At 29.2% G+C, this 23,312-nt stretch overlaps 2 protein-coding genes and 1 pseudogene across 2 annotated transcripts; 2 read left to right on the top strand and 1 right to left on the bottom strand.

Moving 5' to 3' along the window:
* The first annotated feature begins 3,111 nt into the window (after positions 1–3,111).
* On the top strand, positions 3,112–5,199 carry LOC101247369 (UDP-glucuronate 4-epimerase 6). The gene has a single exon (XM_004247835.5). The coding sequence runs from the start codon at positions 3,573–3,575 to the stop codon at positions 4,929–4,931; it is 1,359 nt and encodes a 452-aa protein (XP_004247883.2). The 5' UTR covers positions 3,112–3,572; the 3' UTR covers positions 4,932–5,199.
* A 6,015-nt stretch (positions 5,200–11,214) lies between these two features.
* Positions 11,215–14,835, bottom strand: LOC101247067 (glycine-rich RNA-binding protein 4, mitochondrial). The gene is made up of 5 exons (XM_004247834.5): positions 14,667–14,835; positions 12,616–12,757; positions 12,454–12,522; positions 11,739–11,845; positions 11,215–11,493 (listed from the first exon to the last, which is right to left on the bottom strand). Exons 2-5 carry the CDS (start codon positions 12,749–12,751, stop codon positions 11,350–11,352), a joined length of 456 nt encoding a protein of 151 aa, XP_004247882.2. The 5' UTR covers positions 12,752–12,757; positions 14,667–14,835; the 3' UTR covers positions 11,215–11,349.
* A 1,713-nt stretch (positions 14,836–16,548) lies between these two features.
* LOC101248816 (toMV susceptible protein tm-2-like) lies at positions 16,549–19,635 on the top strand (annotated as a pseudogene).
* The last annotated feature ends 3,677 nt before the right edge of the window (positions 19,636–23,312 follow it).

Genomic DNA, 23,312 nt, shown 5'->3' with positions numbered 1-23,312 from the left:
TTCATTTAATTTGCCTTTTCTCCTCTAATTGGTATATAGTATTTATTTTAATGTCAACAACACCGACGTAACATGCAATTTTGTTATGAGTTCCACTTCTTACTTGGAGACATTTAATTTGGCAGTCTCTCATGCTCAAAATCAACTATATAATAACAATATTATATTCAGTATAATATCATAATAAAATTCGTGAAGTATAGAGTAAATAAATATATTTTAATTTACTGTTATCTCATAAGGATGTTATCGATAATCTCTCGATTCAAATAACATATATCATAATAATTTCGAAAAAAACAGCATATATATATATATATAACAAACAATAGGGAAAATAATTACACGACATTGATCAAACAAGACAATAAAAAATAATGTAATTATATAGCCGAAATACAAAAAAACAATAGATAATAACAAAATTATTTGGTGACATGAAACTATGAGAATAATGAAACTACGATTGGTATGATCGGAAAATTTACAATAAAAAGGGACTAAAATACCTAATTAATAAGAAACGTTCGATTAATCGATCACAAACCATGTTCATCAATATCTCTTATAGTGTTAGTTCATATGATTGGGATAATGCCCAAGTACTCCTCAACCTATGCCCGAAATCTCAGAGACACACTTATACTATACTAAGGTCCTATTACCCCTTAACTTATTTTATTAATATTTTTTTACCCCTTTTTAGCTTACGTGACACTATTTTGTGGGCCCAACGATGGTTGATTTTTTTTTCGAACTAGTGCCACGTAGGCTAAAAAGGGGTAGGAAATTACATATAAAATAAGTTCAGAGGGGTAATAGAACCTTAGTATAGTATAAGTGTGTCTCTGGAATTTCGGACATAGGTTGAGAGGCTACTTAAATATTTTCTTAATATGATTTAAACTTTGACCAAGTGCCTTGACAATTTTGGCCGAACCGTTCCATATGAAACTTTGATATAAAAAGACAATTTTTGTAAAATCAGCAAAATATATTTAGTAATATTATTATTATACATAGAATTAAAAGTTAGTTCAATGAATTTGTTACGTAAACTACGTTGTCACTCACTACCCATGCACATGCACGTTGTATTTCCCAGTGCACTGTGATGATGAATGTGCCTATACCTAAAGGTTCAGTCTCTCAATAAATTCTCAAAATTTCAAAATCAACAAATAATGTAAATATAAAAAACATAAAATAAAATATTTCGTGACATTAAATTTGGTTTGTATATATTGATGTATGTCTTACTATATAATTTATGTGATTCACGTTAAAATATATATAGTCGATTTATCGATTTTGACACATTTATTGGCTATTCTGTGCAGGCTCTATTAGCACTTCAATTAAGAATAATAGTTCCAAAAACATAACAAAATATGACAAATAATAGAACTTTTTTTTAATATGTCCAAATTATAACCCTAGATCTAAACCATTTATAACCCTTCATTAATTAAATAGGTGTGTATCATTAATAATTAGAATTGCCTATTCTAGTTTAAAATATTTTGTCGGTGACACACAAACGGTCGTACACTTTATATTCCTAATAAATATAAAAAAATTATTACTAAAAGATAAAATAAGGAAAAAGGAAAGCAACAACATAAAATGATAATAATAATGAAGTAAAACAAGAGGATAATGACTTTTCAATTCCATTTTTAAAGTCATTATTTTTGTAGACAAATGATCAATTAAATCAACAATAGTAATTTCTAATTAACTTAAACATTTTTTTTATTTTTTTATAAACTATTTCACAGTCTCTTATTCTTCAATATATCTATTACTACTTATTTCATTTGCCTTGTATCTTATCATATATTCTGGCAAATCTTGCTTCGTAAACTATTCTTTTGAACCGAAATTTATTAGAAAAATCTCTTTATTTCTATAAAAATAAGATTTGTTATATCATACTCTTTTCATGCTTTATTTTTAACGATTGAGTTTTATACTTTAATGAAAATGAATCACATATTGTAATGTTCGTTCGTTCTCAACATGATACTTTTCATATTTAGAACTCAAAATTTGATATAATCTCTAATTAAAAGTTAATCAGTTATATCAATCCACCATATTCCGTTCGTTAGTTGTATAATGTTGAATAAGAGTACGTAAGTCAAGGATCAGTGTTTACACTTGTAATAAATTCCTCATGTGTGTCTCACATGGTTTTGAGATTCTTTATACAAATTTGAGTCAATTTTTAGCTGGCATTTCAACCCTAACATAAATGCAAGGACCATTGTATAAATATCTAAAAGTCGGAGGACCAATTTGGCTTATTCCTAGAAAACAAATTCTAATTACTCACTAATGTAGTATTTTATTATTTATATCTATATAGCTACTTGTAATTTTTTTTTTAATGCCAAGTTATTGTTATTTACTGAGTATGACCTAATTACTATTCACTCTCGAGACGTGAGAGTCAAATAGTCATTTCTTAACCAAAAATCTATAATTATTTCCTTGATCCATTTTTATAATGATATTATAAAATTACTTATGTTTCACCACTTCTAGATGTAATCTTATGTTTCATTAAATGTGCTTAGCTAAGTATCCAAATTCCAATGTACTATCCAAGATATTTGGTTTTTGCATTTCGAAATTTCATTAAAATATACTACATGCCTTTCTAACTCTCGAAAGTAAGAGTAAAATCTAAGTATCATGCATTTTCTACAAATCATTTGTTTTTATTTTTCATCACGTTTTGTTTGTGATATTATAAATATGCCCATTTTTATCAAATTAAAAAAATTAAGAGATGATTGACCATTTTATGTATATTTTACTCATGTTATTCATATTTAAAGTATTTCAAATTATTTCTCCAACATTAAATCAATTATACTTTCTTTATTTCATATTAACTGTCAAGACTATTAGAAGTACTTGTCGCAATTTATTTATCATTTCATAAAATTAAAATGAAATTATTAAATATTTTAGTCTCATTTACCCTTAGTAAAGTTAATGTCCTTGAAATAACATTAGCTTCATTTTGTTCTTAAAGAAAGTGTAATTTATAAGTGAAAGAGATATAATCACAAAGTAATAAAAAGATAGAAGAGGAAAAAAAAACACAAGGAGAGTACTAATAAAAAATTTTCAAACTTACATCAAGTCAAACATAAACTTAAAGATCAAATTTTGGATCAAAATATTATAGAGAATGGAGATCAAATAGTCATAGATACCATTCATAAACCAATTCACCTAATTTTTTTCCACTTTATTTTTTTTTTAATTTTAAAAATATAGATTGTAGAATACTAAAAAAAGAAAGTGGCCTCCAACCAACTACAACTCAATACCACTCTCCTTCTCTTTGGTCCACCACTCTTTTTTTTTCCTTTTTTCACACAAACACACCAATCCTTCTTCCTTTATAAACATCATCTCTTCTTTCCTCAGGGGCTTGCTCAATCCAAAGCACTCCCCATTTTCCAATAACACCATTAGCCTTTCTTTCGTATACTCTCTGCAATATCAAAGCGATAAATAAATCAAATTGATATATCATATACATATATAAAGTTATGAAAACTATAATGGCATCGCCACCTGACACAAGCAAAACCACAAAACTAGAGCGCTACAATAGCTATATTCGAAGAGTTAATAGTACAAAACTCATCGCTGCATCGTCTAAGCTTTTATTTCGTGTCACTTTATTAGTGGCTCTTTTACTTATTTTCTTCTTCACTATAAATTACCCTCCGTTAACTTCCGAAAAATCATTCAACAATAATATTCACACCACTACCCATAACCTTCTATCCTCCGCGATTTACGGCGGTGGGGCGTCGTGGGAGAAACAAGTTCGTCACTCCTCGACACCCCACCGCCCTAACGGGCTATCCGTCCTCGTGACGGGAGCAGCTGGCTTCGTTGGTTCTCATTGCTCCTTAGCATTGAAGAAGCGTGGTGATGGTGTTTTAGGTTTAGATAATTTCAATTCATACTACGATCCTTCGTTGAAACGTGCTCGTCAAGATCAGTTATTGAAGCATCAGATTTTCATTGTAGAAGGTGATATTAACGATACAGAGCTTCTGAAAAAGCTTTTCGACATTGTTCCTTTTACTCATATCCTTCATCTAGCTGCACAAGCAGGTGTTCGTTACGCGATGCAGAATCCTCTCTCTTATGTAAACTCAAACGTAGCTGGGTTTGTAAATCTGTTAGAAATTGCTAAAGCTGCAGATCCACAACCGGCGATAGTCTGGGCTTCATCGAGCTCTGTTTACGGATTGAACACCAAAGTTCCTTTCTCCGAAGATCACAGAACAGATCAACCAGCTAGTTTATACGCTGCAACGAAGAAAGCAGGGGAAGCAATTGCACATACATATAACCATATCTACGGGCTTTCATTAACAGGTTTGAGGTTTTTCACTGTTTACGGACCTTGGGGAAGACCAGACATGGCGTATTTCTTCTTCACAAAGGATATGATTCAGGGGAAATCGATTAACGTGTACGTCACTCAGGATGATAAAGAGGTGGCGCGTGACTTCACGTACATTGATGATATAGTAAAAGGATGCGTCGGCGCGTTGGATACGGCGGAGAAGAGCACCGGGAGCGGCGGAAAGAAGAGAGGTCCGGCTCAATTGAGGGTTTACAATTTGGGGAATACTTCGCCAGTGTCGGTGAAGAAGTTGGTGGCAATTCTCGAAAATTTATTGAATCTTAAGGCTAAAAAGAATGTTGTTAAAATGCCACGAAACGGCGACGTTCCGTATACACATGCCAACGTGAGCCTGGCGTTAAGGGATTTTGGGTATAAGCCAACAACTGATTTGTCAAGTGGGTTAAGGAAATTTGTGAAGTGGTATGTTAGTTATTATGGGATTCAATCAAGGGTAAAAAAGGAAAGTGAAGGGGAAAAGTGAAAAAGACTATTTTTACCTTTTATTTTATTTTATTTTTGTTTTTCATGATGTAATATTTGGGTCAAAATTATGTTTACTTGTTTATTTTTAGTATAGGAATAGAATTTTATATTTATAAAAAAAATAAGAAAATTAGAGAAGGGTGGAAATGGCAAGTGTAGATCTATGAAAAGTGGGGTTTATAATAATGTACTTTTTAAAGGTATTATTGGATGTAGGATTTAAGAAAAAAAAATCAATCATAAATTGTAATATTTTGGAACAAAAATGATGATTCCATCAAGATTAATCTTATGTCTTTTATCTTGTTTAATTTGATATAAGCTATATATGTGTTGATAATAAAGATTTCTTTATTTTAAATTATATATTTTGGGTCTCAATTAAGATTTGTCTTTATTAAAAAATACATTAATATAATTATATTCCATATGAAATTTTTTCTACAAAAATCTAAATTTAAATAAATCTTAACATAAATACCAAATATCGAATAAGAATTAAACGTAATTATTTGACTCATTGCAAGTAGTTGAGAGAAGAGATCTCCATATATATCCTTGTAGAAGATGCCTTATATGATTGACAATGGGCAAGGTTGTCTTCAACTAGTCATTTTTATTTACTCATCAAAATATTCTTACAAAAAGAATTAAAAGGATTTGCCCCAAATAAATTATCCATTTTGTCGAATAATTGGTGCGGAGTTTCGATATTTTTAGATGAAAGATCGAATTATCAAAACTATATATCATTACCTTTCACCTATCATAAATATTATTCAATTAATGTTATCATTACAAAACTATAGATTGATTGTTCAAAGTCTTACCATCTAGTTATTAGTATTCAAATTTCACATAGTTTATCTATAACGAAGAAGATTTTTCACGTGACAAGAAATTTCTTTATCAACATATATAATCAGAATTACCTTCATCATTTTCTAAGATTTTTAAAAACTTATAACATTTTCTCCTCTTAAACTTTTGCTATCGATACTTGTAAAACTTCAAATATATATATATATATATATATATATATATATATATATATAGTATTACACCTGTCCGACATAATTTTTTTATATGTATGTAAAATAATGGTTCTCAAAAGTATAAATATTTAGACAGGAAAAAGTGATGTATAATCATAAGCTTCACATAATAAATAGTAAAAAGGTAACTTAACACATGACTAAAGGGAAAGATATATACAACTTTAAGAATACGTTAAATAAGTACTACTTAATAACTTAAACTATTTTAATAGGCCACTCATGAATCATGCATCATGTGTCTTTTTCTTATTTATTCCTACTCTTTGTCTTATACAATTCTATTATATATATATATATATATTTATTTTTTTAAAAAAGAAAAGTGATTTATTGATAATCAAAAATAATTTCTCTGTTATATAAAGTAGGGATAAGCTTTGGTACGATAGATGTCATTTTCTTCGAACTTTAGTCATAAGATGATTTTGAATATGTTATTTTTATATATATACATGTAAAAATATATATACTTTTACTTAGTTCTTTGATTTGTGATATGTTTTTATTCCCTTTCCTATCTATATATATTTTTCTAATCTAGATGGACTAATAAAAAGGAAATGTAACCACTTCAACTTATAACATATGATGAACATATATTCCATGAATAGTAAATTTAACATTCAAAATATGTTTTTTTGGAAGTTATAATCAATTAAGAAAAGGGGTCTTTGTACTTTTAAGATAGAAATTTGGTTTCACTATCTCAACAACCTCTTTTTTGCTATATGTACATGTGAAGCTATCTTAGTCTCCATTTTTTTCTTTTTTCAATCGTAATTATAACGACAGAGTCAGAATTTTCAGTAGAAAAATTAAAATTGTTAAGAAGTATAAATACAAAGAAGCTAAAGAGATTTCGATATTTATTATAGATACTTGATAAAAAAGAAATTTTTATTTAGTAATTATATATAAATAATATAATTTTTTATGGCGGATAAAAATTAATATTGGCCAACCTCAGACAGCAAATCTGACAAGTACAAAATGAACCCTTTCAAAGGCTGTTTAACCCAATCATAGAACTAAAAGCTGACAGAAAATATGTGTAATAATTATCTGATCGTAATAGAGTGATAAATATTTTTTCATTTTCGATTAATGAACATATCGTTATTCGTAAATATAAGATTTTTTGAAGTAAATTAAATTTAATTAAATTTCAATATAAATATCAGATATCAATCCAAGAACAAATACTAATATATATTTCATTTTTGTGTTTAGTTTTTTTTTTTTTCATTTTTTTTCCGTTTTTCATTTGCCTTTTTACTATGCTGACATATACTCACTATTTTCAGTTCTTATCTGTTACTGCTTTTTCAAAAACATTTGCCAGTATATGAAGCCCTTTACAAATCAAAAGGTAATGTCATTTTTTCTTAAAGTGGATTCCTTCATATATTTCATCATATTTGTGGACCATAAAATACATGTTTATTTATTAACTCAGCCTAATTTGAGCCTTCCAAAATAAGTTTAATTTGTTCATTTGCCATTTTTAATATTTTCTTAATTATTTTAATTTAGGTAACATAATTTATTTTTCGAGGTAAACAATTTAAGTTTGACGGCGAATTTACACATATATTCTTCAAATTTTCTTAAATGGAATTTATATTTTTATAAACTATGTAAAAGTACTATAAATAATAATAATTGACAATTTAAAATATTTCAAAAATATATAAAAGCTTACTACTAAAGATAGACTTATTTGAAGTGTAGCATAAATGAAATGGAGGGAGTATTATTTATTTTGAAAAGTAAAATATAAATCTTAATTTTCTATATTTGTTCTTGATTTAATTTGCTATTTGACTCGAACGAGTTCTTAAAAAGTCTACATATTAAACCTTGTGATTTGACAAAAAATAATTTAGGTACCGCCACACAACTCATAATTAACTCGATTATACAAGAAAAATCTAAGCATAATTAAACGCGTAATTTTCTTTTTTAAAGAGAAAAAAAAAACAGCAAGAAGAAATTAATAAAAAGAAAATGGTCCAGCTAGATAAAGAACTAAGAATATATTTTTTGTCTGCTTACCCCACAATCCCACCTTTTTTTTACAAATTTATTTGGACTAAATATTTACTTAGTGAAGTATTTGATGTTTCGTTTATTTGATTTTGACCTAGCACGAAGTTTTAAAAAAAAAAAATTTTTTTTGAACGATCTAATCTTAAATTAAAAATAAATAAAATTATATATTAATATGCTCTTTAGTGATATAATACTAATTATATCATATACATATATAGGAAGAAATTAATATCCAGATATCTATACATATATATTTGTGTTAAACTCAATTATTATTGTAATATTATTTATATATATCAGTCTCGACACTTATATTCACATACCCAAAGGCCAAATCTATACATATAGCATATTAACACACTTCCTTTTTTCTCCAACATGTTTATATATATATATGCAGAATATTTTTTAAAAAAAATCATATAGTATAATATTTTAAGACAAATAATCTAGAACTTACAATTTTTTCTTGGCCTACCGTGAATGGTGGAGTAAAAATAATTAGTTGAGTCTTTGAAAGTAACACAAAATTGAAGAACATTGATTGCTAGATCTAGTTTGCTGACAATGAAACATGTTTTTTAATTATTTCTTAAAAAATATATTGGAATTTTGTTTAATTAAGGGTCCATATATATACTAACTTCAAAGACCGATCCAAATTTTGAATTTATAATTTTTGAATTTAAAAAAAGATAGTATATTCAGTCCTATGTAAAATATTTATATATATTCAATAAATATCTTAATAATACAAGATTTTGATTAGGACTAATGATTTCGGTTGAATATGTAGCTACAACTCTACGCTGCTAGAAGATATAGAATTAATTGTGAAATTTATTAATAATTTGTAGCTAATTCTGTTGCTAAATAACTCCTAGCTAGCTAATCGAATATTTCGTATAATATTCTGACGTTAAATGAAGTTAACATGATTATTTTTTTATAAGTTTTATTTACATATACGTACTTTTCTGAACATAAAAATTGTTGGACAAGATCCAAAATGCTTGCAACAACATGATATACTTTGTTATTTGATTTAGGGATAATGCCTAAGTATCCTTTCAACCTATGCCCGAAATCTCAGAGACACACTTATACTATACTAAGGTCCTATTACCCCCCTGAACTTATTTTATAAGTAATTTTCTACCCCTTTTCGGCCTACGTGGCACTATCTTGTGGGCCCAATGATGGTTGACTTTTTTTCTCAAATCAGTGCTACGTAGACTAAAAAGGGGTAGAAAATTACTTATAAAATAAGTTAAGGGGGGTAATAGGACCTTAGTATAGTATAAGTGTGTCTCTGAGATTTCGGGCATAGTTTGAGGGGTACTTGTGCATTATCCCTTTGATTTAATTATGAAGTCACTCACAAAACTATAGGTTTAATTGTAACCTAAAATAACTTACCAAGAACAAGTATTTTTAGCTTTTGGTCAACAACGAACGTGTTCACAAATCACAATATACATAAGGATTTAATTAGAAAATATTGCAAGAATAATCGAAGGGTAATAGAACCCCGTAAAATATAAATAATTAAATATGTATTTGATAATAGATTTGGAAAGCATTTGACTATTATCTCAATTTTTCGTGAAATTTAAGATTACTTTTGTAAGTTTAAAGTAAATTAAATAATTCTTACTAAACTTCATATTAGTGTCTTAAAGTTTCAACAATATAAGGTTGAATTTCATAACACAATCATAAAATTTTGCTTATCTATCTATAACAAGACTGGTATAAATTCAACGTCAGATTAATCATGATATTTTTATTCATAAAAGTTGAAATTCCAACGGGTCAATTGGTTTAGTACTCGTATTTTATAAATTTAATTTCAATATTATATTTTTTTTCTACAAGAAATCTTCATTTTCACGCAATATTGTAAGTTGCTATAAAACTTAATATTTGCACCCCTAATTAACCCTAAAGTCTCTACCTCAAGATTTCTTCATTAGTTCCTCTAATCCTATTTTCTTAATACTATACTCTTCGAGCTTGTTTCGCATAGACAATAACTTAGTATTGTAATTAGTGATATCACACTTTTAATTATAACAACGATAATAACATATTTAATCTGTTATAATATTATATATAAAAAGTATTTTTGATGAGTCCCTTGATTCAAGTAAGTGTCACACTCTTAATTGATTTGTAAATATCAATTTATTTGGACCATAGGCACATGTTAATAACTCAATCATGAAAAGGACATTAAAGAAAATAAAAGTGTCGGCAAGGCTTAATTTGTTGCACAAAAAAACAATTAGCAATAAGATTATTAAACATTGAAAAGACTTTACTCTAAAATTTGGGTGCAAGTAGTGGGACAACATTCTTATTATTATATTAAATATATATTAATTAAGGACAATGATTTCATGTCAATTGAAATTTAGACTTTAGAAAAGCAATTATAGTTTTTTGTTAACAAGAAAGTGAATAATTGGTGCTACACATAAAAGTATGAAAAAAAGACTTTTTTTTTAGGAAAATAACTTCGTTAAGAATATAAAACGGACATATTTAATGGAAGTAAAAAAAATACGTTGTCATTTTATATTGATTATGTTCTCCACATCATACATCATACCTCGTCATTACCTATCTCTCTATTGATATAGCCTCCATCATAACCACTCTATCACCCTACCCTTATCTCGATTCTCGACTATATCCCACGATATTTATCTAAATTATATACAAATATTTGTAATTATAGTTTTTATTGACATACTAACGACAAAACATAAATAAAGTACTCACTTATTTTCTTAGAAATATTTTCCTTTCGTATCGAACACATCCTTAAATCAAAATTAATCAACATGTGCATTTTTTCTTTATAAGTTGGGCTTAAGACTTGTTTCCTGGGCTTTAGAGAACAAATCAGTTAGTCTTAGCCCAAATTAATTTTTCCAATTGTATAACCACACATTCTAGGGCAAAGCGCATGGATATCCAATTTTGACGTTGTCATTTAATTTGTGTTGATTACATAACTTCAGATATACGGTGTCTGAAGTTAATCTTTAACGAAGTCCACTGCACATAGCTTACGAGTATATATGACTGAAGTTCAATCATTTTTTGTTTCAAATCGACTTGCCCACTTGGACCAAAGTTAGGGCAAGTCAAGTGATCATATGATAAAACCTTAATATAGAACCATACATTAAAAGCTAAGGAAAATCCGTTCAACACAAAATCGCGTTACGTTCTATCTCCTACCTACGAAATTTGCCATGCTTGTATAGACAAGTGAGCAAAGATTACAAGTTTTACTTAGTATGCATCATTTTGTCTAGATCCACCATAGCCACCGCCAAATCCACCACCACCATATCCGCCACCACCAGAACGAAAACCACCGCTGCGTGGAGCTCTCTCTTGGGCTAGAGAGACGCGGATGTTCCTCCCGTTGAGATCCTACAGGGAGCATAATGTGATATCAGCCATGATTCATGAATAACCAGCCTCTTTACTTCTGAGAGGCATACGTTCTATCCTTCCAGGACCCCACTTTGTAAGACTACACTATGTTGTTGAGTTTCAACTAATATCCACAACCGAATATGGTACAAAATTTAATCCAAATCCTTGTAACCAAATAGTCCCTTAAACTAAACAAAGGCATAAACAAAAGGTTTCATGTATTACTAACAAAATTTTACCTGTCCATCCATTGCTGACATAGCATCTTGGGCAGATTGGCCGTCTGTGAAGTTCACGAATCCAAATCCCTTTGATTTCCCAGAATCTCTATCCATGATGACCTTAGCTGTGCCACAATCAAAGTACACGAATATTTAACACACGAGCAAAGTTCAAACAGCAGAAAGTAAGAGCTAGCAAGTGAGATGAAAGGGAGGACCATGTCAAAAAAACCACAAGTATTGGTTCAACTCCGATGTTAAACTAATCCTAGCACCCACAAACTGAACGAGGGAGATGAAGATAATAACTGATAATGCCTTAACGATAGAACAAACTAAGAAACCATAAGAAAAATGCCAATATCCCAGCCCAATCACCAGAGTATGCAATTTATGACAAAAACGCGTGGAGCACTCATTATATGAACACTTAAGGTCATGAAACAAATCACGAGCTGCAGAAAATCTATAAAGTTTCATAGCCTAGTATGCAAGAGGAACACAAGACAACAGACAAATTTATGCATCCACCATGCCATATATAAGTTTAAATTATATATACATCAGAAGCTATTATCAGATACATATTGTACTATGTATGATCCTTCATAAAAGAGAGCATTTTTCATCTAACTTGATTTTCGTTGTGTTGTTCATTCAAATACTCATCATCGGAGAATAAAAACAAGATGGAAACTAAAGCAAGCCAGACTCGGGATAGTTGGGAGATTACCCTCGACGACATCACCAAAACTGGTGAAGGCTTCCCTCAGAGACAGATCGTCAGTTCCAAATGAAAGACCTATTAAATTGAGGAATAAATAAGCAAACTGTCGCAGGGTATTCACTAAGAAACAATACTTGTGATATTTTTTTCAGACTGCTACTCACATACCTCCAACAAAAAGCTTTGTTGACATGCAACGGATGGCATTAAGCATTGAAGGTGCTGATGATTGTGCGTTTAATGTATTGCCACTTGTTGAGATGCTCTGCCTCAAAAGACCACCAAGTTTGTTGTAGAAAGCCATTGATATCTATAAAAAGAATGAAAAGAAGGTTATACAAATTTAGAATTTTAAGTATGGAAACCTTTAATCTGACAGGCAACATCAATAAGAAGATTGACAAAGCAGAAAACCTATACAAACGTAGGCGAATGACAACTAAACGATGCAAAACTCATTCATTTAAATGCATACTAAAAAAAAACACAGTGGCATACATCCACAAACTAGATTTCTGAAACCACATATGCGGTGAAATCTATTAGCTCTCTAGGTCCCCCCTTTCCCTTCACTCTTACACCCCCATGAGATTTGTTAGTAGATATTAGAACACATGTTTAGATACAGTACACAAAAATTAAATATCTGGCCTAATATTATATCTTAGGTTCAAACCATCTTCATAGAGGCAGAGCTACGATTTTGAGCTTATGAGTTATAATTTTTTTTAAAAAAGTAGTTTATTTGGTTCTGGATAGACTATTCATACATCTTGAGTGAAATTTTCAACACGAATACAGAGTCTGTTTTCCCAAACCCATGAGATGCATTGTGGCTTTACCCTGCCAACTAGCTAATCATTCAACAGTAGTCAGTTAAGTTTCTGAAGCAAATAACAAGTGAGAGCAACATTCAAGTATATTTATTTCAAAACAGAACAATCATCAAACTCAATTACAAGTGAGAGCAACATTCAAGTATGTTTAACTCAATTACACAAATTAGAGAAATACACTACATACATACAAGAAAAAGAAACACTACTAATAACAAAAGATATCAAACTAATAAGAAGGCCAAAGCATCATCTCACTTTGAATAGAACAAAGAACAATATTTTCCACCAAACATAAAAAACCCGTAAAAGTTCTACGAAGAATACAGTATCAGACTTGAACAGGGCAAAGAGTGATTTTTTTTAACCAAACATGAAAAAACAATGAGTAAAAGTTCTACAATATGAAACCACACATAAAACCAAGATACACCAAAGACTTAACAAAGCTCCATATTAACCCAAAAAAAAGGAACATAACATAACAATTAGGTAAAGAACCATGATATAACAAAATAAACATAAACCCATCTCAAAAAACAAATCTTTTTTCACCAAACATCAAAAAACAATGAGTAAAAGATCTACAATATAAACCAAACACAAAACCAATATATCCCAAAGACTTAACAAAGCTCCATAATAACTTAAAATAAAAAACCATAGCAAAACAATAAGGTAAAGAACCATAATATAATCAAATAAGCATAAACCCATCTCAAAAAACTCATTTTTTTCATCAAACATCAAAAAACAATGAGAAGAAGTTCTAAACATGAACCAAACATAAAACCAAAAGACCCCAAAGACTTAACAAAGTTCCATATTAACAAAAAATCAAGAGCCATAACAAAACAATAAGGCAAAGAACAACAGCATAGCCAAATAAGCATAAACCCATCTCAAAAAACTCATTTTTATCACCAAACATTAAAAAAAAACTCATTTTTTTCACCAAACATGAAAAGAAAACTCTTTTTTTCACCAAACATGAAAAAACAATGAGTAAGAGTTCTACAACATGAACCAAACATAAAACAAATGTACCCCACACACTTAACAAAGCTCCATATAAACTAAATAATCAAGAACCATAACAAGACAACAAGGCAAATAACCATAGCATAACCAAATAAGCATAAACCCATCTCAAAAAACTCACTTTTATCACCAAACATTATTAAAAAAACTCATTTTTATCACCAAGCAGAAAAAAAAATAAGAGTTCTACAACATGAACCAAACATAAAACCAACATACCCCAAACACTTAATAAAGCTCCATATAAACTAAATAATCAAGAACCATGACGAAACAACAAGGCAAATAGCCATAATATAATAAGCATAACCCCATCTCAAAAAACTTATTAAAAAAACAAACCTGATGAAGACAAATTTTCAGGGTTTAAGAGGCCAGAAAATGAGAAGCGGCTAGGTCTTACTGTGGACTGTGGGGTTTAAGAAAGGGTATATATAAGTACACTGCCTTTCGACTTTTTCAGAGTGTAAAAAATACTCATATACAATGCGGCGTTTTAATAGCTCAAAATAGTAAGGCACTCACTAGAGAACAATACTAATGCTTAGAGGTGTTGTACCTTGATTTTCGAAGAGGGTATTTTTGGAATTAATGTACAATGTATTATGTGAACTCATAATAGTTTATAAATGAGCAATTGTCGAGGTTGAGAAAGCTATTTTAGGATGTTGTGAATTATTTGTATTTTTTCTAAATAGTGTTTCACTTTATTTTAAAAGCAGTTTGATTGTAAAATTCGTCAATATTTTTGTTGGTTTATTCTTTCATTTGCAAGAACAAAATAATTAAACATAACTCTATTTTCAATTTTATAAATTTTAGCTAAAAATATTTGAATTTCACAATCAAATGGCCATTTAATTTTTAAAAAAAACTTTAATACGAGACTTTATTTATATTTTATATTTCCTCAAATTATATCCTTCTTTTTTTCTTTTCCTTGTTGTAAGTCCATGTGAAATAACCTAACAAATATTTTAACTTGTGTTGTCAATACCACAAGGATTCGAAGATCACACATAATGAATCAAAAAAACTGAATCAGCTCTGAAAATGAAAAAAATTGATATTTCATCCGTTGAAAAAAGAATGATCGTATTTCCTTTTTAGCAAGTTTAAAAAATAATGATTTCTTTTTCTTTTTTGATAACATTTTAATTCTAACTTTTCACGTGGCATGTTTAAGACCAAAAAATTAAAAGAGATTTAAGTACATTTGACATAATTTTAATTTAGAACTATAGTTCTTTCTTTTCTTAAACTCCGTTTCAAGTCAAACTAAATAATTCTTTTTGAAACAAATGGAATATAAAGTAATTTTTTTCTTAAATCAGTATTTTAATTAAGTGATAGAAATTTAAATTAGTCTAATTAATAAACTTAGAGCAAAACACTCCTTACTAGAAAAGCATAGAAATTCCGACCATTCCACTTAGAGTCATTATGGTAATGTCTCACTACCTATTAAAGTTAAATAAAATCGAACTGAAGAATCGAATACCCACTCAAAATATTTTGAGAGCCCAAACTCACAGCCATGAAGGGTGAAGTTTTGCAAGACGTTAGGAAACTTAAAATGATTTATGTTTTTTCAATATAGTGTGATTGATGATAGGTATATACCAAAGATGTTTGCGTTGTTACTTAATTTTTTCAAAAGGTTTGCTGACATTCTACTCTGATAATAATGTCATCAATGAGTTCTTCCGTTCGAATCCTAACCCTAAGAAGCTTCGTGCACTTTTGTGTTTCACAAATATACACTCTTGCATATTTTCTCAAATGGCTCATCTTAACTTCAAAAAATTATTGCAAGTGTTGGTTGTAGTCATATCTAATGATGATTTATGGAGAGTTATGAGTATCCCAAACACTTTGCTAATATCTGCCACAACCTTTGCTAATGATATTGAACAAATTAAACTTTAGAATGTGTACCAACTAAATCCCTATTGATTGCTTTTTAAAGTTGATTTATTTGTGGGTAGCTTATGATTTGTAAGAAGAAAAAAACTTTATAATCAGAATTTTCCTCCAATATTAATATTGAATTCGAGACCTCGTACGGCAACTCATACGATATCTCTTGAAAAATTAGTAGATTAATCGGATGAAGGAGAATCCAGAAGCTTAGGTGTGAACTCATCTTTGCCATTGAATTTTACGCCTTTCAACGTTTGTTATTGATGCTTGAAAACGAAATACCAGCTAACATGATTAAGAAAAGATGTGTTTACAAGACTTGGTCGTTGACTCCAACACTAAAGCAAATTGATCATCTTTTTTTTCTTACTTTCCCTTCCTCATCCTTACATTTACAAAAAGAAAATAGAATTAAGGAAAAAGGAGATGGCTGATATTCTTCTTACTGCAGTCGTCAATAAATCTGTTGAAATAGCTGCAAATCTACTCGTGCAAGAAGGTACGCGTTTACATTGGTTGAGGGAGGACATCGAGAGAAATGAGACACATTCGATCGTATGTAGACGATGCAAAGGCAAAGGAAGTTGGAGGTCAAAAACCTATTAGAAGATATTCAACAACTGGCAGGTGATGTGGAGGATCTATTAGATGAGTTCCTTCCAAAAATTCAACAATCCAATAAGTTCATTTGTTGCCTTAAGACTGTTTCTTTTGCGGATAAGTTTGCTATGGAGATTGAGAAGATAAAAAGAAGAGTTGCTGATATTGACCGTGTAAGGACAACTTACAACATCACGGATACAAGTAACAATAATGATGATTGCATTCCAATGGACCAGAGAAGACGATTCCTTCATGCTAATGATGAAACAGAGGTCATCGGTTTGGATCATGACTTCAACAAGCTCCAACACAAATTGCTTCTTCAAGATTTGCCTTACGGAGTTGTTTCAATAGTTGGCATGCCCGGTTTGGGAAAAACTACTCTTGCCAAGAAACTTTATAGGCACGTCCGTCATCAATTTGAATGTTCTGGATTGGTCTATGTCTCGCAGCAGCCAAGGGCGGGAGAAATCTTGCTTAACATAGCCAAACAAGTTGGACTGACGGAAGAAGAAAGGAAAGAGAACTTGGAACACAACCTAAGATCACTCTTGAAAATAAAAAGGTACGTTATCCTTTTAGATGACATTTGGGATGTTGAAATTTGGGATGATCTAAAACTCGTCCTTCCTGAATCTGATTCAAAAATTGGCAGTAGGATAATTATAACCTCTCGAAATAGTAATGTAGGCAGATACATAGGAGGGGATTTCTCAATCCACGAGTTGCAACCTCTAGACTCAGAGAACAGTTTTGAACTCTTTACCAAGAAAATCTGTAATTTTGTTGATGATAATTGGGCCAATACTTCACCAGACTTGGTAAATATTGGTAGATGTATAGTTGAGAGATGTGGAGGTATACCGCTAGCGATTGTGGTGACTGCAGGTATGTTAAGGGCAAGAGGAAGAACAGAACATGCATGGAACAGAGTACTTGACAGTATGACTCATAAAATTCAAGAGGGATGTGCTAAGGTATTGGCTTTGAGTTACAATTGTTGTGCGGAATTTGAGATAATACGAGAAAATATAAACGCGAAAAACAAGACAACAGATTTACGTGGTTCACCAATAAATTGGCTACGTCCACGGGAAGAGAGGGAGCAGTTTTATTATGGAGAGGCAAAAAACAGAATTACAGAATAGGGTTTCCCATAGCGTCTATATATAGTGCTAAGCTACGCCCTAACAGGCTTGGGCCCAACATACAGAATCAATAGAAAATTAAGGGCCCAATACAACAACATTGTATACCGTCCTTTCTGTTTGTAGCGGGTCCGATTCAAGGCATTCAACAACAATGATTTGCCTATTGCATTAAAGCCATGTTTCTTGTACTTTGGCCTTTTCCCCGAGGACCATGAAATTCGTGCTTTTGATTTGACAAATATGTGGATTGCTGAGAAGCTCATAGTTGTAAATAGTGGTAATACGCGAGAGGCTGAAAGTAAGGCGGAGGATTTCCTAAATGATTTGGTTTCTAGAAACTTGATCCAAGTTGCCAAAAGGAGATATGATGGAAGAATTTCAACTTGTCGCATGCATGACTTGTTACATAGTTTGTGTGTGGAGTTGGGCAAGGAAAGTAACTTCTTTCACACCGAGGACAATGCATTTGGTGATCCCGGCAATGCTTCTAGGGTGCGAAGGATTACATTCTACTCTGATATTAATGCCATGAATGAGTTCCTCCGTTCAAATCCTAATCCTAAGAAACTTCGTGCACTTTTCTGTTTTATAGGTGATAGTTGCCTATTTTCTCAACTGGCTCGTCATGACTTCAAATTATTGCAAGTGTTGGTTGTAGTCATAGCTTATGATTATTTTTTACGTTACATAGGAATCCCAAACACGTTTGGGAAGACGAGTTGCTTACGCTATCTGCAATTGGAGGGGAATATGCGTGGGAAATTGCCAAATAGTATGGTCAAACATATGCAGACCCTAAATATTGAAAATAGCTGCACTGAACTTCCTACTGTTGTTTGGGAGTCTAAACAATTGAGACATGTTCGTTATAGAGTTGGTTTTGAAGCATCTAACTGTTGCTTTTCGATAAGCCGAAAAATTTACTCATTGCCTCCTAATAATATACAAACTTTGATGTGTGTGTATGATAAGTTTGTTGAACAGAGATTATTTCACCGGTTGATCAACTTAAGAAAACTGGGTATATGGATAGTATCAGATTTCACCGTTCAGATATTGTCAACATTGCCAAAAGAGTTGGAGGATCTGAAGCTCATATTTTCGTGTCAACCGAGTGAGCAAATGAACTTGTCGTCCTATCCATATATTGTTAAGTTGCATTTGAGCGGAAACGCGCATTTGAACTCTGTTACATTCCCTCCAAATCTCGTCAAGCTTACTCTTAGCTGCATTGATGTAGAGGGTCATTTAGTGGCATTGCTTAAGAAATTGTCCAAGTTAAGAATACTTAAAATGACTTTCTGCAAACATAAGGAAGAAAAGATGGTGATAGCTTTCCGCAACTTGAAGTTGTTCATATTGAAGAACCATCTGGGTTGTCTGAAGTAGAGTGCATGGATGATGTGAGTATGCCTAAATTGAAAAAGCTATTATTGAAACATACCAAGTTCAACATTAGGCTCTCGGAACGTCTTACAAAGCTGATAATCAGAATATGAATAGCTCAATTATTTACTTTTAATATCTCAAATCATTTTATGTGTCTAATAAATTGCAGATCCATTTCAGTCTTTACTGGAGACCATGCCATGTTTGTATTTGTAATATATAAATAATAAGTATTTCATTGCTTAGCTTTCTCAAGTTGATATATAACTATTTATAGTCTTATGTATATTTACATTTTCGAATTAGCAGTAGCTTTAATTGACTTTTGAAAAACGTAAAATGACAAATAAAAGTGGACAGAGGGAGTAATATATTTAGGAAAAATCCCTTTGGCATTGTTTACCCTTCTGAATACTTTTATTATTTACTCCCTCCGTCCGAAATTGTTTGTCATGTTGCGATTATTGAAAGTCAATTTGATTAATTTTCAAAGTTAAATTAGATTACATTAATTCGATATTTTAAACAAAAAAATTAGATATTCTAAAACTATATGAAAAGTACTATAAATTACAATCTTTTGCATATTAATATGATGAAAAATTCATCTTAAAATGTTAGTCAAAGTTTTTATAGTTTGACTCTAAAACTAGAAACCATGACAAAAAATATCTTACGGAGAAAATATTTTTTAAATTTCTAACCAAATACTGATAAAATTTTCCAACCATTTGACATTACTCGTATATTTATTGTCTTCGATGTACATCTACCTTGACACATGCGCACTCTTTTATGAGATCGACCCAACCTATATTTACATTTCACTAGTGAAACTATTCGCGCTTCGCGCAATTATATGAAATATTTATAAGATAGTAATATGAAATATATAATATTTAGGTTAGTATCGAATATATAGATAATATTTATATTTCTCCTCGTCTGTAATATTATAGACTTTTTAAAAATATATAAAATATATTTATTTGTTTTGTATATATATATTAGAACAAAACATTCACCGTGGTGAAGTAAATGGAATAAGGGATAATATGTTGAAATAACAATATATTGGTATTAGGTTGAAAATATTTTAGATGTTTTAATTTTCTCTATCTTTTCTAGGAGTAGTGATGTTCTATCGAAATGATTTCGTCAAAATAAAATTGTTTTCTTTTATTTTATTATTACATTTGCTTATTATAATTTTTTAAACATTATTTAAATACTTGTAAGATTTTCGAAAAATGAAGCATATAAAGTCATGATTCATATTTAATATTAAATTTTACAAGTAAGATGAAGAGACATGAGTTATAAATAATTCAAATGTATAATTTTATTAGCCACTAAATGTATTACTAATTTTGTATTGATTTTATTTGTAAAATAAAAAAATAAAAATAAGGTGTGAAAATACAAAAAATGAACAGAAAAAATATAATAATTGGTGACTACATAAAAATTATAAATACATTTCAAAGCAAAAAGAACGACGACAGATTGTTACATACGCAAAAAATGACATCATGAAAATAATAATATATTTTTCAATTACTTTTTATAATTTATAATAAAAGTGAAACTAATCATCATAAATTTTGTTGTTGTTAAAATGAAATAATTATATTTTTTTTATAACAAAGAGAAAATAGAATACTAAAGGATCAAATGATTAGTGTTGACAATATAATACATTTAGCTAAATTATTTACATAAATTAAAACTTTAAAAACTCTAGCAAAAGTAATTAAGTTGCTAATAAATTTTAAAGTGAAAAAATAATCTCTAGTTATGCTTAATTTTTTTTTCCTTGTACCATCTTCCTTTGCAAAGAGATCCGTCATCATGTTGTTTTGATCCATATGTCAAACTCTTCATATATGCAACCTACTGAATAAAAAAAAACATATACGAATTAAAAATAATTATGTCAAAAAAAGAACGAAATATAAACCATATTTAATATATTTATATATTATCTTTTCAATAGTAATAACAATACTAAATAATAATTATTTCTTGAAATCTAACAAATATTATAATCAAACTATATTATATATGAAAAACTAACTATTAAAAAAAGTAATTGCATACGGACAAAACATTGTTAAGAATTAAAGAGATTTTTTTAATCATACTTACTTGATAAATTATAATACAAACATAAAAATATATATTAAGAAAGCATGTCTAAGTCCATAAAAATAAAAAGAAAGACTTAAGAATGAAATATATCTTACCTTCATATACTTTTTTTTTGTTACATGTTAGCTAATTCACAAACAAGTATTATGGAGAAGAGAAATTATAACTTTGTATGTGAATCTTCATGAAAATAAATATGAATCTATGTAGACAAAATAAAGGAAATGAAAAAAATAAGGACTTGAGAATGATATATTGATTAACTTCGTGTACTTTTTTTTTTGGTTACATGTTAGTTTCCTTCACAAATCAAATACGAATTTATAGACAAAAATAGAGAAAATAAAAAATAAAAAGTTCAATGAAGTATTTCTTACCTTCATGTACTTTTTTTTTGTTACAGATCAAACTTATATGATGAAAAAAAAAGAATAATTGTGAAAGTGAATCTTCATTAAACAAATATAAATTTATAGGCAAAATAAAGGAATTTCATAAGACACATAAACTTATAAATTTAAATTGGAGGTTATGAATATAAAAATTATGAGAGTCATGAATATTATTAAAAGTAAAAATTAATGAAGGACAACTCATGGGTAGTAACTCCTAGTGAATAAATTCAAAAATAAAAATAAAAATAATTAAAATGTAAAAAAATAATACTATAATTTCATGATTAGAAGTGAGATAAACAAATAGAAAAAAAATATAGAATTTTTTTATTATTATAAATGTTCATACATCAATAAAGTATTTATTTGTATATTTTTATAAATGAAGTAATATATTTTTACAATAAAATAATTAATTTAAATTAAAAAAAGTCAAAAATAAATAAATTATGTTTCTCTTTTAATTATAAGTGAGATAAATAAATAAAAAATATGAAGAGTTTTTGTTATAAATGACCCACCATTAATAAATATTTGTTTATAATAAATTTAAGTAATTTTTTATGATATATAATAATTATTTTTTACAATAAAAAGATGAAAAAAACTAAATGCAAATGGAGGTCATATAGAGGTGCCACATCACCTCCTCTGTGGTCCTCATATATATATATATATTCATTTGGAAGTGTAAAATTGGTCATGATCAGAGTATAACTCCAGCATTCAATAATTTGAAATATAAAATACAAATTTGTTTAATTAATTTTTTATTCATGTAATATTTGGTTTTATTTATGCCAAACACAGGGTATACATCCATAAAGAATAAAATTTCTACTAATTTCTATCTCCAAACTATAAAAGATATCAACATAAAAGTTTTAAGATTCATCTTACAAGGTACCACGAGGAGCTGGCCTTCCTAATAATGACTTTTTTGTTTGCTAAAAAATTTCACAAAATTAAAAATCTCTCGCCATTAAATTTAAAATTCTAGCTATGTATATAATAAAATTTTATAATTTTAGCTAAAATTATATATTTATGTTAAAAAGTCATTGAATATATATAATCAAATAACTTATCCAAAATCATAAATGATCTTATTTTATATAAAAATTTAGAGCTCATGAACTCAAAATTTTTAATTCAAATCTGCTCACAACACTACATAAACAATAATAACAATTGAGTTTAAGCAAACAATGTATTTCTTAGATCGACCTAGCATACTTTATAATTTCAATTTATGGATTCAAGTTTAAAGATTTTTGATGTTTGAACAAATTTAATATTATGAGTTTAAATTTATCATATTTTATAATTTTTATATAAATTTATGTATAATGTTAAAATGTTGAATTCAGAATAAC

Source organism: Solanum lycopersicum, chromosome 9 (assembly GCF_036512215.1).
Source record: "Solanum lycopersicum chromosome 9, SLM_r2.1".
In the NCBI taxonomy this organism is placed as follows: domain Eukaryota; kingdom Viridiplantae; phylum Streptophyta; class Magnoliopsida; order Solanales; family Solanaceae; genus Solanum; species Solanum lycopersicum.
Note: the sequence above shows the minus strand (reverse complement) of the source record. Positions and strands in the feature narration are given on the sequence as shown.